The 15,077-nt window shown below is 44.1% G+C and overlaps 1 protein-coding gene and 1 long non-coding RNA gene across 2 annotated transcripts; one reads left to right on the top strand and one right to left on the bottom strand.

Annotated features, from left to right (window-relative positions):
- On the bottom strand, positions 1–2,383 carry LOC130198235 (gastrula zinc finger protein XlCGF8.2DB-like). Its single transcript, XM_056421382.1, has 2 exons — positions 2,286–2,383; positions 1–1,465 (listed from the first exon to the last, which is right to left on the bottom strand). Exon 2 carries the CDS (start codon positions 843–845, stop codon positions 81–83), a length of 765 nt encoding a protein of 254 aa, XP_056277357.1. The 5' UTR covers positions 846–1,465; positions 2,286–2,383; the 3' UTR covers positions 1–80.
- Positions 2,384–12,347: 9,964 nt separating this feature from the next.
- Positions 12,348–14,813, top strand: LOC130198244 (uncharacterized). The gene is made up of 2 exons (XR_008832585.1): positions 12,348–12,929; positions 13,125–14,813. It is a non-coding gene; the product is annotated as an uncharacterized LOC130198244 (long non-coding RNA).
- Positions 14,814–15,077: the final 264 nt, after the last annotated feature.

Raw genomic sequence — 15,077 nt, 5'->3', positions numbered from 1 at the left:
AAAATTTACCTTATTTTTATTAAACACAACAGAAAGAGAACAACACACAGTTAATTTGTCGCTATTGGAAGAAACACATTCTATCCTGTGTGGACTCTCATGTGTTTCTTCAGACCTTGCTGTGATACAAACGTTTTTACACAAACATCACAACTGAATGGTTTCTCTCCTGTGTGGACTCTCATGTGTCGCTTCAGATCTCCCTGTCGTGTAAATCTTTTCCCACAAACATCACAACTGAATGGTTTCTCTCCTGTGTGGACTCTCATGTGTGACTTCAGATGTCCCTGGTGTGTAAATCTTTTTCCACAAACATCACAACTGAATGATTTCTCTCCTGTGTGGACTCTCATGTGTGTCTTCAGATGTCCCTGGTGTGTACATCTTTTTCCACAAACATCACAACTGAATGATTTCTCTCCTGTGTGGACTCTCATGTGTGTCTTCAGATGTCCCTGTTGTGTAAATCTTTGCCCACAAGCATCACAACTGAATGGTTTCTCTCCTGTGTGGACTCTCATGTGTCGCTTCAGACTTCCCTGGTGTGTAACTCTTTTTCCACAAACATCACAACTGAATGGTTTGTCTCCTGTGTGGACTCTCATGTGTATCTTCAGATTTCTCTGTCGTGTCAATCTTTCCCCACAAACATCACAACTGAATGGTTTCTCTCCTGTGTGGATTCTCATGTGTCGCTTCAGATCTCCCTGTCGTGTAAATCTTTCCCCACAAACATCACAACTGAATGGTTTCTCTCCTGTGTGGACTCTCATGTGTGTCTTCAGATGTCCCTGGTGTGTACATCTTCTTCCACAATCATCACACCTTAATGATTTCTCTCTCATGAGCTCATTTGATCGTGATTCATTGGATTTGTTGCCGGTGTTACATCCCACATGACTTACAAGAGCTTCCTTATATTTCAGGGCATGTGCAGCAGACTCAGGTGCCCTGGGCTCCTTCCAGACATTGTCCCCGTCTTCACTGTCAGGTCCAGAATCTGACAAAGCTTCTTGCCAATCACCACAACTGACCTCAGTCTCAGAAGAGTCTGAAGCCTCTTCATCATCAGCATTTGGATGTGAATGACGATGTAGATTTAGGTTCCTGTCTGGTCCTGATCCTCCACAGTCCTCTCCATCAGTTTCCGTCTGTATTGGTGTAGCTGAGCTGCAGGCGGGAGGCTCCGCCTCTTTGTTGTCCTCCGTCTGGCTTTGATGAAGCCGTGAGGTCTGAGGTTCGTCATCTTCACTCTTCACAGTAACAGCAGTGGATAAGAACTTGGTGATATCGGCCTCCTCCAGCACAATGAGCTGATCTCCCTCTAGACGGGTCCAGAGATCCTGCAGCTCCTCTTTTATGAGGAGGGGCTCCGGCTCCTCTTTTATGAGGAGGGGCTCCGGGTCCTCTTGGTCCTGGTCCTCAGGGGGGACATCTGGTTTAATCCAAACCAGCTGCTGGACATCTGCAGGGAGCACATTATGAACAACGGTGACTTCAGACTGATATCAACTTTCATTACTGACTAAATGTGTATTTGTTGCTCTTCATGTACAAACACAGAAATACAAAACAATAACATTTGTAAGCAGCGGGGCCCTATTTCTCGTACGTGGCTCAACAAATTCGATCAAATGTCCTATTTTCCCGCTTAATTTAACGAGATGATTGACATCAGGCTCTCTCTGCGTCTCAAAGGCTGATCCGCCCTCAAACCGTCTCGTTAATTCTAACCAGACGTCAGTCCTCAGGATGATTGCCCGTCCGACATCAAAAGGGGGAAGCGTCGATCACAGAAACATTGATTTTATAACGGCACAAAGTCAAATAAACTCAAAGGACGAAATAACCACTATTTCTGCTCTATACTTGTGAAATCACACAAAGGTGGAAACATCAAACTACTCAACGCGTTTGGTGTGAACATAAGTGTTAAATATATCGGCTAATTTTAAGTGCCTCGTCACCCCATCATATAACCATCTCTACTCTTCCAGAACAAGTAGATAACATAAATGTGTGCAAACATATATGTGGAGATGATCATACAGAACAGGAGTTTGAATGTGTCTGTGTGAATGTGTGTGTGGGCCAGGGATCGTAATGAACACATCCAGAAGTTTAAGCGCTAAATAAACTTTATGAACAGCTCGACATACAGCGGCTTTCCTGATGTTCTGCATCGCCGACACTAGACCACACTGGACCACACAACCAAGAGTACAAACTCAGAACAAGAATCCAGAAAGTAACATTTCTTCAAGAAAGTCGAAGTACAAAAGTACCAGAAGTAAGAGCCACTGAAGTGCTAATCTGTGTTTTAATCCAGATATTAGTCGGAAAAGATGTGTTTTTAGTTTCCGGCGGAAGGTGTAGAGACTTCCTGCTGTCCTGATGTCAGTGGGGAGCTCGTTCCACCAATGAGGAGCCAGGACAGCAAACAGTCTGGATGTAGAGTGATGAGCTCGAGGTGCAGGAGTCACAAGTCGGTTGGCTGTTGCCGAGCGGAGCGAACGTGATGAGGTGTACGGTGTGACCACATCCAGGATGTAGACGGGGCCCGATCCGTTCAGAGCACGGTACGCCAGAACCAATGTTTTGAAGCGGATGCTGCTCCACCGGTAACCATGAAGAGAGGGGGAACGAGAGGATCAGTTGGGTGTCATCAGCATGGCTATGGTAGGAGAAGCCAATGACAGAGCCGAGAGAATTAGTGTACAGAGAGAAGAGGAGGGGACCCAGGACGGAGCCTTGAGGAACCCCAGTAGTGAGAGGACAAGGATCAGACACAGATCCTCTCCAAGGTACCCGGTAAGTGTGGTCGTTGAGGTAGGAAGAGAAGAGGGAGAGTGCAGAGCCTGAGATACCAGGACCTGAAGGGAAGAGATAAGGATCTGGTGGTTCACGGTGTCAAATGCTGCAGAAAGGTCTAGAAGGATAAGGACAGAGGAGAGAGAGGCTGCTCTAGCAGTGTGAAGGATAAGGACAGAGGAGAGAGAGGCTGCTCTAGCAGAGTGAAGGATAAGGACAGAGGAGAGAGGCTGCTCTAGCAGAGTGAAGGATAAGGACAGAGGAGAGAGGCTGCTCTAGCAGAGTGAAGGATAAGGACAGAGGAGAGAGTCTGCTCTAGCAGAGTGAAGGATAAGGACAGAGGAGAGAGAGGCTGCTCTAGCAGAGTGAAGGATAAGGACAGAGGAGAGTGAAGCTGCTCAGACAGCAAGGAGGCCAGTCTCTGTTGAGCGGCCTTGAATCCAGACTGGTGAGGGTCAAGAAGGTCGTTGCTGTGGAGACAGGAGGACACTTGGTCGAGGTGGGTTTCTTCAGGAGAGGGTTGACTCTGACCTCCTTCATTACTATAAAACAATGTACATTACTATAAAACAATGAACATTACTATAAAACAATGTACATTACTATAGAACATTACTATAAAACAATGTACATTCCTATAAAACAATGTACATTACTATAAAACAATGAACATTATTATAAAACAATGAACATTACTATAAAACAATGAACATTACTATAAAACAATGAACATTATTATAAAACAATGAACATTACTATAAACAATGTACATTACTGTAAAACAATGTACATTACTATAAAACAATGTACATTACTATAAACAATGTACATTACTATAAAACAATGTACATTACAATAAACAATTAACATTACTATTGTAAGAGCCAAATGTTGTGTAGGTGCATGTATGTTTATGTATACACTGGGTGGCGCTGTTGCTGTTATTTTGTTCGCCTACATTAATCACCAGGTAATTGGCGACGGCAGGTGTTTTGACCCCGGAACAGGGAAATAGGTTTTGACCGTATCACGGTGAGCTGGTAAACTGTTTGTACCGGACTTCGCACGATTAAAAACCTATGAACAACATTCAGAGTGTCGGAGGCAAGTTGTCTGAAACGAACAGCAAGCAGCAGAACCACAGAGCGCGTCAACATCTAGCCGGAGGAACCAAAATGCCTCAGTAGCCCAAGTGAAGGACAGGGCTCCTTTAACATTAGTCAAAACCTAAACCACAGATGGAACTTGGTTTACAAACTTTCGGCACGTCTGGGATGTAACGGAGGCGCGGAGGAGAGTCAAGGAGCTGCGGGAGCCGTTTGGATGTGTGGCGGGGTTGGAGGACGGAGCTACGCCGCTGCGCAACATCAGCGATGGAGCATCAGCAGGACGGAGCTACGCCGCTACGCAACAGCAGCTGTGGACCAATCGCACAACCGGATCCACACACGGCGCCCAATGCAAGGAGGTATGAGTAGCGCTACACTGTTTATGGCCATTTAAATCGTGAGCACACGTGACTGGACAAAAAAACCAATGCATTGGTTGCCGAAGAGGTCGGACACAAACAATTGACTTTGCTTTTGACTTTGTTGTGATGGACTATTGACATTTTATCATGGAGAAGCGTGACGCGGCGCTGGACAATACTGTTGACACTCATGTGCAAGCTGATACTAAACTCGGTGTGCCTGGCGGTCTTGAAACGCAAAAACGGGTTGTTAAGCTCACTGCTAAGGCGCTTGCTGATAAAATAGAAACGTTGCAAAGTGGTAGAAAAGCAAAGTTAAATAGAGCAAGTGTCAAGAGAAAATCAATTCAATGTTTTATATCTCAGGGTGATAAAACACAGGTACTAAGTGTTCTTGAAGAGTTGATTGAGGTGTTTGATGAAGCAAAATGCATGCATACACTTCTGTTGGGTATGCTGCCATGTGATGAAGGGGAAAAACACGAAACATGGTTTAAAGCAAAAATGATGTTTAATGATGAATGTATTGCTGATGCAGAATTGTGGGTTTCAACATATGAAGGTAATGTGTGTGAAAAAGTGGAGGATGGTATTAATCCAGATGACAGTGTTTCTAATATGGGTAGTAAACACTCAAGAAAAAAGAAGTAATAGAAGTGGGAAATCAAGTACCACCTCCTCTGTAAGGATAAAAGCGGAGGCAAATAGAGCTACATTGATCGCTCACGCGGCAGCTTTAAAGGAAAGCCATGTACTGGAGGAGCAGGAGCAACAGCTGAGGAGGAGAAGACAACAGCATGACTTGGACACTGAAATAGCTGCTTCCGCTGCTATGTTGACAGTATTACAGGCCTCTGATCTGAAAGGTTCTTCTCGAACACCCTCCGATGGCATGGCTTCATATTTCGACCAGGAAAAAAGGAAACGAGAAATTGTCAACAGCTTAAACCCTATGGCAAAGGAGTACAAGCCGGAAGTAGAATCTAAGAAGCAAGACGACATGACACAATGGAATATACCACTGTTACAGGACGTGCGACCAAAGCAAACACAACAAAGGTTTGAAACAACTTCACAACAGCGATACAGTCCTAACGAACAACAGCAGGACAACAGTATGTTGGGAGCGCATCGTGTTCAGCATCAACTAACATCCGCTCAGGACGAAGAAAGGCATTCTACCAACCATCAAATTCGCATAAATCCTACTGAAGACATACTTGCCATCATGCACAGGCAAAATGAAATAACTGCCTCTCTGGTGCAAGAGCAGCGTTCATCATCTCTGCCGCCAAGAGACATTCCTACATTCGAAGGGGACCCTCTACAGTACAAAAGCTTCGTTAAAGCCTTTGAACAAGGAGTGGAGGAAAAGGCACCAAAGGCAGTTTGTTTATATTATTTGGAACAATTTATAAGAGGACAGCCGCGAGAGCTGGTGCGTAACTGCCAACATATGGCTCCAGAGCGTGGCTATGAAGTGGCAAAGGGTCTTCTCCAGGAACACTTTGGAAATCAGTATAAGATTGCAGCAGCGTACATGGACAAGGCTTTGTCCTGGCAAGCAATAAAATCTGAAGATGGTAAAGCACTTCAAGCCTATGCTTTGTTCTTACGTGGTTGCTGCAACGTTATAGAGGAGCTCCAGTACATGCAGGAACTGGATATGCCTGTAAACATGAGAGCCATTATGTGGAAGTTACCATTCAAGATGAGGGAGCAATGGAGAACCAAAGCTCATGGGATAATGGAAACGACCAGTCAAAGAGCTCACTTCATGGATCTGGTCAGATTCATTGAGCGTCATGTCAAAATTCTTTTTGACCCTTTGTTTGGTGACATACAGGACACATCAACTGGTGTTACTGGGACACGGTTTAAATCCCAGCCCAGCAACAGAGGGAGGAGAAATGTTGTTGCGACGACAGTAACCTCTAGGGACTGGCCTGAGGGAGCTAGGAAACCAACATCAGAACCAGGGAAAACTGAGAAATCTGGGTGCCTGTGTTGCACTAAAAATCACTCATTAGAGGAGTGCAAACTGTTCAATGGAAGGGAACACAAGGAAAAACTTCACTTTCTGAGGGAACAGGAAGTTTGCTTTGCGTGCTTATGTGTTGGGCACATAAGCCGAGATTGCGAAAGGCGCTTGTTTTGCAAAGTTTGCGATAAAACTCATCCCACTGTGCTTCATATCAAAAGGCGAATACCAGAGCTTGCACAGTTAAAAGAATCATCTAACGAAGAGCCAACTTCACTGAAAACGTGTGGACATACAGGGGCCGGTAAGGACCGTTGTGTTCTATCAATTATCCCCGTCAAGGTGAAATCTGCAAGAGGAAATCGCATTATTAAAACGTATGCCTTCCTGGACCCTGGTAGTTCAGCCACATTCTGCTCAGAACATCTAATGCAGAAGCTGAATATTACAGGCAAAAGAACCAATTTCTTGCTGCAGACAATGGGACAGGAAACCGTTGTACCAGCTCACACTGAGTGGTTTGGAGGTATCTGGTCTGGACTAGGGCTGCAACTAACGATTATTTTGATAATCGATTAATCTGTTGATTATTCTATCGATTAATCGATTAATCGGATAAAAAAACAAAAAAACTTTAATTTTCAACCCTTTATTGAAAACAGGGTCCCGTACGGTCATGGAAAACCTGGAAAAGTCATGGAATTTTAAAATGGCTATTAGCAGGCCTAGACAAGTAATTGAAAAAAATAAAATCCCAAAATATTTGGAAAAGTAATGCAAATTTGTTTTATTCAAATTTTAATTTACACGGTATATATACGGTATGCTTTGGAATTCTCATTGTTAGTTTAAATACTACATCTTCTCACTTTGTCACGTATAGACAGCGTTTTCACGAAATGTTTAATCATGGAAATGTGGTTTAAAGTCATGGAAAGGTCCTGGAGATCCACTGGTCACCATGGTGATGAACCGTCACAAACAGACTGACAGCTTTCCTCTCCTGAGCAGTGGTCCCCATGTGGACCGGCCCCCTGAACAATATCAGAGACGCGTTCCGATTTATTATTTTTTTCACCTGGCCCGCTGCCGTTGAGATTGCAGTGAGACGCGGAAAAAATGTGGAGTGGTGCTCTTCGCAATAAAACATTTTTGATGGGACGTGTCGCGTCTCGGCCAATCAGCGTTCAGATGTCCACAGCGTTTGGGAAGTTAGGTTAGCTTGAATGTTAGTCCGCTACATCTGCTGCTGTCACGCTGCACGGTGTAGCGATACTAACAAAGTACCCGTACGTTAAAAACGATGTGATTTAGCATATTTTTAGTTCGATACTTCATTTAAAGAGCGCCCGATCAGAGCGCACGCGCTGCTCCGCTCCGTTAAATGCTGTCTGCACGTGCAGCGCTCACAGCGAGTGGCGTCGTGGCTTATCTCTGTTGCCTTTCTCCGTGGACAAATATTTTCCGCTATCCGCCACGGAATAAATAACCACGTTTTCTACGTTATACTCTTGTGGAAATGCCACACACGTCGTGACATGTAGCGCCCTGGTGTCTGGGGTCATGACGTCACCCGGAGGCGCACTTAGCTCCGTGAATGTCTCCGACGACGTGAATGACTTCCGCATCCAGCGCCACGTGAGCAGCAGCAGCCAATTAGATTCATCAACAGAGGAGCAGCTCAGCGCTGATTGGCTCTCACAACGCAGCGTTCAGTCTCTCCTCTCCCTCTTGTTTCTCCTGCGCCGCTCTGCGCTCAACTCAACTTTGTTTATACTCCGTAATAATCGCGCGACACAACGAATCGATAATGAAATTCGTTGCCAACTATTTTAATAATCGATTTTTATCGATTCGTTGTTGCAGCCCTAGTCTGGACAGTGACGACTTTTATATTTTACCAGACGTGTTAACACAAAATAAAATGCCAGTCACTGCTGATAACATGGTGACACCTGAAGACCTCGCAAACTGGTCGTATTTGTCGAAAGTTCACATCCCAGACCTAAAGGCAAGCGTGGACCTGTTGATTGGAACTGACGCTCCCAAGATATTGGAACCTTGGGAGGACATCAACAGCCGTGGGAATGGCCCATATGCTATCAGGACCGTGCTAGGATGGGCTGTTAATGGTCCACTGAATGGAAACAGTGGTGCTATAGGGGCAGATATTTCCTCTGCTACAGTTAACAGGATCTCTGTGTGCAAACTGCAAAAACTGCTGGCCCATCAGGACAATCATGACTTTAATGAAAAGACCGAGGAGAAGGAAATGTCCAGAGAAGACCTCAAGTTTCTGGAAACCATGGAGCGCTCTGCAGTACTTCAGGATGGGAAATATTGTTTGAAGTTGCCTTACAGGAAACAAGAGGTCTATCTGCCCAATAACTTTGCTGTGGCTAGACAAAGGATCCAGGGTTTGAGAAAGAGGTTTCTTAGCAACACACGTTTGCACAAGGAGTATGCAGGGTACATGAACAAACTAATCAGTAAGGCCAACAGAATCTCGACCATCAGAGAGACATCGGAGCCTTCACAGTGGAGACATGTCAGTTCCAAAGACAATCCAGCCGACGACGCGTCAAGGGGAATGAAGGCCTCAGACTTTGTGAAGAGTAGCAGGTGGCTTGAAGGTCCTGGATTTATCTGGAAGCATGAAGAGGACTGGCCTAAGACTGTGTTGGAAGTCTTAGTGGACTCAGATGACCAAGAGGTGAGAAAAGAGGCAACAGTAAATGTCATCAGTGTATTGGACGTGCCTAGTCCTACTGACCAATTTATTGCCTACTTTTCCAACTGGAGGAGGCTCAAAACAGCAGTTGCCTGGTTCCTCCGATTAAAGACCATGTTGTTGACACAGACTCGCCAGAGAAAGCAATTGGAGGCATCTGTGGTTAATCAGTTGGAGGACACCAGTCAGAATAGGTCAAAGCGGGCTGCTAAACGACAGAGGGTCACAGCTGAGTCAAATAGGGTGATCTTGACACTGGATGATCTAATAGGAGCAGAAATTGCCATCATCAGATACTGTCAGGGACAAAGATTTAGTGAGGACATTTCTGACCTGTCATCCAGGAAAGCAACCGTGAGCCAGCAGAGTCCTGTTTATAAGCTGGATCCAATTTTGGAAGATGGGCTATTAAGAGTTGGAGGAAGGTTGGGCAGAGGAGCAATGCCTGAAGAAGCCAAACATCCACTCATCCTCTGCAAAGATCAACACGTATCTATGCTCATCCTCAAGCATATTCACCACAATCTTGGCCATGGTGGACGAGCTCATACTCTGTCCTCGGTGAGGAAGCGGTTTTGGATTACAAACGCCAATTCAGCTGTCAGAAAGGTAATTGCCGAAGGCAGCTTTTGTCGACGCTACAATGGAAGAGCAATTGAACAGAAGATGGCAGATCTTCCTAGAGAGAGAGTCCTTCCTGATCTACCACCATTCACCAACACAGGGGTAGATTACTTTGGACCAATAAAGAAGGGAAGATCAACCTGTAAACGATACGGTGTTATATTTACCTGTATGGCGTACAGGGCCGTCCATCTGGAGGTAGCAGTCTCGCTGGAAACGGATGCATGCATCAATGCTAGGGCTGCAACAACGAATCGATAATCGATTATTAAAATAGTTGGCAACGAATTTCATTTTCGATTCGTTGTGTCGCGCGATTATTACGGCACTCAATAAGTCACGGAGTATAAAAAAAGTTAAGTGCAGAGCGGCGCAGGGGAAACAAGAGCGGAGAGGAAGAGGACGGAACGCTGCGTTGTGAGAGCCAATCAGCGCTGAGCTGCTCCTCTGTTGAATCTAATTGGCTGCTGCTGCTCACGTGGCGCTGGATGCGGAAGTCATTCACGTAGTCGGAGACATTCACGGAGCTAAGTGCGCCTACGGGTGACGTTATGAACTGTTAAGTTGTAATAGTTTATTTTGATAACATCTGCAGAGGTCTTATGGTTTAAATTAATACATATAGAAAGATATTATAATAGACAATATTAAGGAGAATATTGATGTCGTTATTAATGTATTATGAAGCATAGGGGTAATGTTTACTCTATGCAAATGTAAATGGCAAGAATTAATGTATGTTGCATGAGAGTGACTGTATGTTAGTATTATAGATTGACGAAGCCGGTTGAAATCCGTGAAGTGACTTTTATTGTGAAGGTGACTTTAATTGACGGGAATCTTATTGTGAAAGCGACTGGAACCGGAAGTGACTGTTTGACCGAAAACAGGAAGAGTATATGACTGCGTGTTTGTAGAGAGCTCGTTCTCTTTCACAGGTAAGCCCCGAGGGGAAGGCTGAGCTCCGTGAGGAGCCGGCAGCCGGGACACGAGAGAGAGCGCTTTCAATTTACTGCTTAGACTTCTTGCCATTAAATATTGTTAACCGTATCTATCGGATTCAGATTCTCATTTTTTAGCGAGCACGGGACCTCCAGTTTGACTTCACGTTAATAGTTGGAGCCCAACGTGGACTGTTGGACCTCGTGGCTCGACAGGACCGGGCAATTTCACGCTACTCCAGACGAACCGCGGGCAACTCATACGGTAAGGCAGAACCAGTTAAATCAAATCTGCATAGCTTATGAATAGAAATTTAGCGTGTTGAGTGGTGTGAAGCCCCTCGGATAAAAATATTGATTTTTTTACCGTCGAAAACGACGATAAGGGCATAAGCCAGTGGGAGAAGTTTTTGCAGCGGATTGGAGTAGTTTGTCCTATATGTTGTTTGTTTGTTGCACACAGGTGCATGCATGCTTTGTTTGTTATGTTGCATACGTATTGAATGTTTAACTTTTGTTTGTCGCATGGGTCATTGCGGAGGTTTTTGTTGAGCTTGCGACGTGCACACCCGTAAGCTTGAGCTGGGAAGTTCCGGCCATCGGCGCACATTGAAATAATTTGTGAAGAACGACACGTGGTCTAGAGTCTAATATTTAGACAGAGCGTTAGAAAACTAAAGTTAAATAACTGTTGGGTAGACTCAATTTAATAGTGTGATTGACGGCCGGCGAGCCCGATACACTTACGTGTAAGTACGCTATTAACGAACTGTTATGACCAGATCAACGTGCTAATTTTTTTTTTAATACTGTACATGGGGTAAAAAAGTGCGAGTCGGATTCACCACGGGCCAGGTCAAACTACATTTTTTCTTGTTCCCTTGTGAGAAGACACGAGGTCAGTGGGGGTGAGACACATTAGCATAGTAGAAGACGCCATTACGTGGTTGTTGTTGTAAATTACATCCGACACACCAGTTACATGCTGCTGCTGTTTTCACCAACACATTTTGACAATTTGGATTTAAGAGATATTTTTCTTTGAGTACTATTGCCAGTGTTGAAGATATAGTGTTGGGTTTACTGTTTTTTGGGAAAAGACAGTGGTTATTATTACAGTAATGCCGTTAGGCGTACGAGTAATTGATTTCCCATCACTGTTTCAGTACTGAGTTTTTATTTGTTTATCTTTTTGTTTTTTTGATTGACAGTTTTAGAGAATAGTGTTGGGTTTACTGTTTTTTGGGAAAAGACAGTGGTTATTATTACAGTAACTGCCGTTAGGCTTACGAGTAATTGATTTCTCATCACCGTTTCAAAACTGAAGTTTTTTTTATTTTAGTCGGTTTCAAAGGATAGTTTTGGGTTTACTGTTTTTTGGAAAAATAGTGGTTATTATTACAGTCGTCCGTTGGACGTACGAGTAATCGATTTCTCATGAGCTGTTAAGAAACTGACACCTATTTATGCGACGTGCTAAATTGGCAGTTTTGTTTAAAGTAACAAATATTCTCCCATTCTACAGTATATTGTTAAATGTTTTGTGTAATAACGTCCTTTTCCCATTTTTGACAGCTGCAGGCTGTAACAAGTCTTGATGCTTGACTGCTTTGATTGTCTGTGATTGCTGTTTAACCAAAGTAACAGTTTCTGCCATCTTGTTTACGAAAGATTGAAAAAAAAAAAAAAAATTGCATAAAAGTAACAGTCTTTTCCCATATTTGAGACTACGTTGTATAATTGTGTACACTGTACATTTGCTAATTTGAAATGTATCCCAACCGCACCGCACCCATGTTTAGACACAGTGTAGAAAAAATTGTCTTTCAATTTCTTTCGAAAAATCGATTTACGATTTTTTGAGGGATTTTGATCTGACATTTTTTAGGAATTTCTGTGCTCTACATTTACATTTCCTTACATATATTAAGCCTCAGTACCTGATCCCCTTAACAAGCAAGAAGTTGACTGCAACATGCATCCACCTTGAGTTTTCTGAATCAAAGGTTGTTTCAGAAAAGGGAGGGATGGGAGATGCAGAGACAGTTGTGGCTGGTACCGAGATGTGGCGTTCGAGGAGTGATCAGGTCTGACTGGCACACAGCTTTGCAACCAAACACTTAACACATTTAGAAACAAGCACCTACATGAAGAAATATATCTAGAGAACACATTCACAGGAGCAGACTATCGCCCAGGGAGGGGATAGCAGAGTTCATGGCGTGGTTTTGGAGAATGTTTGAGAAATGAACTAACCACAGTTAAGTTTTTCTTTGAGCAGGTTACCGGAGCCCACCAGGAGCCAGTGGACTAAGTCCAGGCGAATGGGGTGCTCTGAAGTCATTGCAAGGACCTCGGAGCGCCCTCGATGTGAGTGGTCTCACACAAGTGACACCATTTCACATTTTTGTAATTATGTTCATATCTGAGACATTAGAGCGAGAGTTAGGACTGCAACATAGGAAGATGTGTGCAGACAACATTGACTCTCACTGCTCACTGTCTCCTGTCATTAATGGCACCTCGAGGTGCAAATGTTTTGTTTTTCCCCATAAGCTGTTTTAGGGGTTCGAGCACGAGAAAGGAGGGTGCTGGACGAATACCTGCCTGCTATCAGATCCTAGTAGGATTTGAATATTTCTATGCCCTAGTCAAGGGCCATAGATAGGATCAATTACACTTATCATAACCGGTAAAGATAAATAAAGTTAGATTGGATTGGATAAGTAATTGAGACTCTGTTGGACGGGGTGAGAAGCTGCTCCTCCGACTCAGTTAAAGATTGCGAATTCAAGCCTAGAAAGTATTAGATACTTATTTAAATATAGAAATTATGATATAGATAATTTTTCATAGTCAAGTGTCACATTCTGTATAGAGCCGCCCTAGTGGCCGCTGTGTTGTGTTTTCTCATTTTCTCCAACAGCTACACCTGACGCTCCAGCATCGTCCATCGTGTGCTGGCTGCCTGCTGTGAGGACCTGCCATGAGGAGCTGCCCACAGGAGCATCGGACACCATCATCACCTGACTCAGAGAGACTGAGGAGCAGACGGAGCCATGCTGAAGACCCCTGCGATGCCATTCGGAGAAGAGGAAGAAGGACAGATGACATCATGTGGATATGCGAATCCACCGACGGCTCAGCCAGTGAAAACCATGAGGAATAATATCTCCCCAGGGGCTGGGACGCCCGGTATGAGACAGGTTCCAGAGACAAGGCTTTTTCGACCAGAGAACCACTGCATGCAGGTAGCTGCATGAAGGCCGAGATCCTTGAGAAGTCCTCAGCTGAGATTTAGTGAGTGTGAATTGCTGGTAGACAGTTAACTGCTTGCAGTCTGTGGAAGCAGTAGTTCATGCTCCCTCAGCTGAGTGGGACGATCGCAACCATCATTGACAATCTGCTTGGAGGAATACTGGAGTTGCAGAGCATGTATGCGGAGGGACTGGATTCACAGGGATGCACAGACACCTGCACAGAGACACTTAGACAGTGCACACGTTACATTAACCGGAACCATCAGGACAGCAAGATTTTTACCTGTGTGATGAATACATTCACACCGACACTTAGTGTTATTTAGTTTCCTTGAGAAGCAGGGATGCAAGGAGGGAGTGATGTTCTTCTTCCACAGGGATGCTGAATGATAGAGTGATAATTAAAATGTTGTACAATGTTTGTTTACATAGAGCGTCAAAATAAAAGGGATATTACTTTGATGTTTATACTATTGGATAAGTATAAAAGGAGGGATTGTTAAGTTGTAATAGTTTATTTTGATAACATCTGCAGAGGTCTTATGGTTTAAATTAATACATATAGAAAGATATTATAATAGACAATATTAAGGAGAATATTGATGTTGTTATTAATGTATTATGAAGCATAGGGGTAATGTTTACTCTATGCAAATGTAAATGGCAAGAATTAATGTATGTTGCATGAGAGTGACTGTATGTTAGTATTATAGATTGACGAAGCCGGTTGAAATCCGTGAAGTGACTTTTATTGTGAAGGTGACTTTAATTGACGGGAATCTTATTGTGAAAGCGACTGGAACCGGAAGTGACTGTTTGACCGAAAACAGGAAGAGTATATGACTGCGTGTTTGTAGAGAGCTCGTTCTCTTTTTCACAGGTAAGCCCCGGAGGGGGAAGGCTGAGCTCCGTGAGGAGCCGGCAGCCGGGACACGAGAGAGAGCGCTTTCAATTTACTGCTTAGACTTCTTGCCATTAAATATTGTTAACCGTATCTATCGGATTCAGATTCTCATTTTTTAGCGAGCACGGGACCTCCAGTTTGACTTCACGTTAATAGAACCCAGACACCAGGGCGCTACATGTCACGACGTGTGTGGCATTTCCACAAGAGGATAACGTAGAAAACGTGGTTATTTATTCCGTGGCGAATAGCGGAACATATTTTTCCACGGAGAAAGGCAACGGAGATAAGCCACGAAGTCACTCGCTCTGAGCGCTGCGCGTGCAGACAACATTTAACGGAGCGGAGCAGCGC

The sequence above is a fragment of the Pseudoliparis swirei genome, chromosome 8, assembly GCF_029220125.1.
Source record: "Pseudoliparis swirei isolate HS2019 ecotype Mariana Trench chromosome 8, NWPU_hadal_v1, whole genome shotgun sequence".
Classification (NCBI taxonomy): Eukaryota; Metazoa; Chordata; class Actinopteri; order Perciformes; family Liparidae; genus Pseudoliparis; species Pseudoliparis swirei.
The sequence above is the reverse complement of the archived record's forward strand: the minus strand, read 5'-3'. Positions and strand labels throughout refer to the sequence as shown.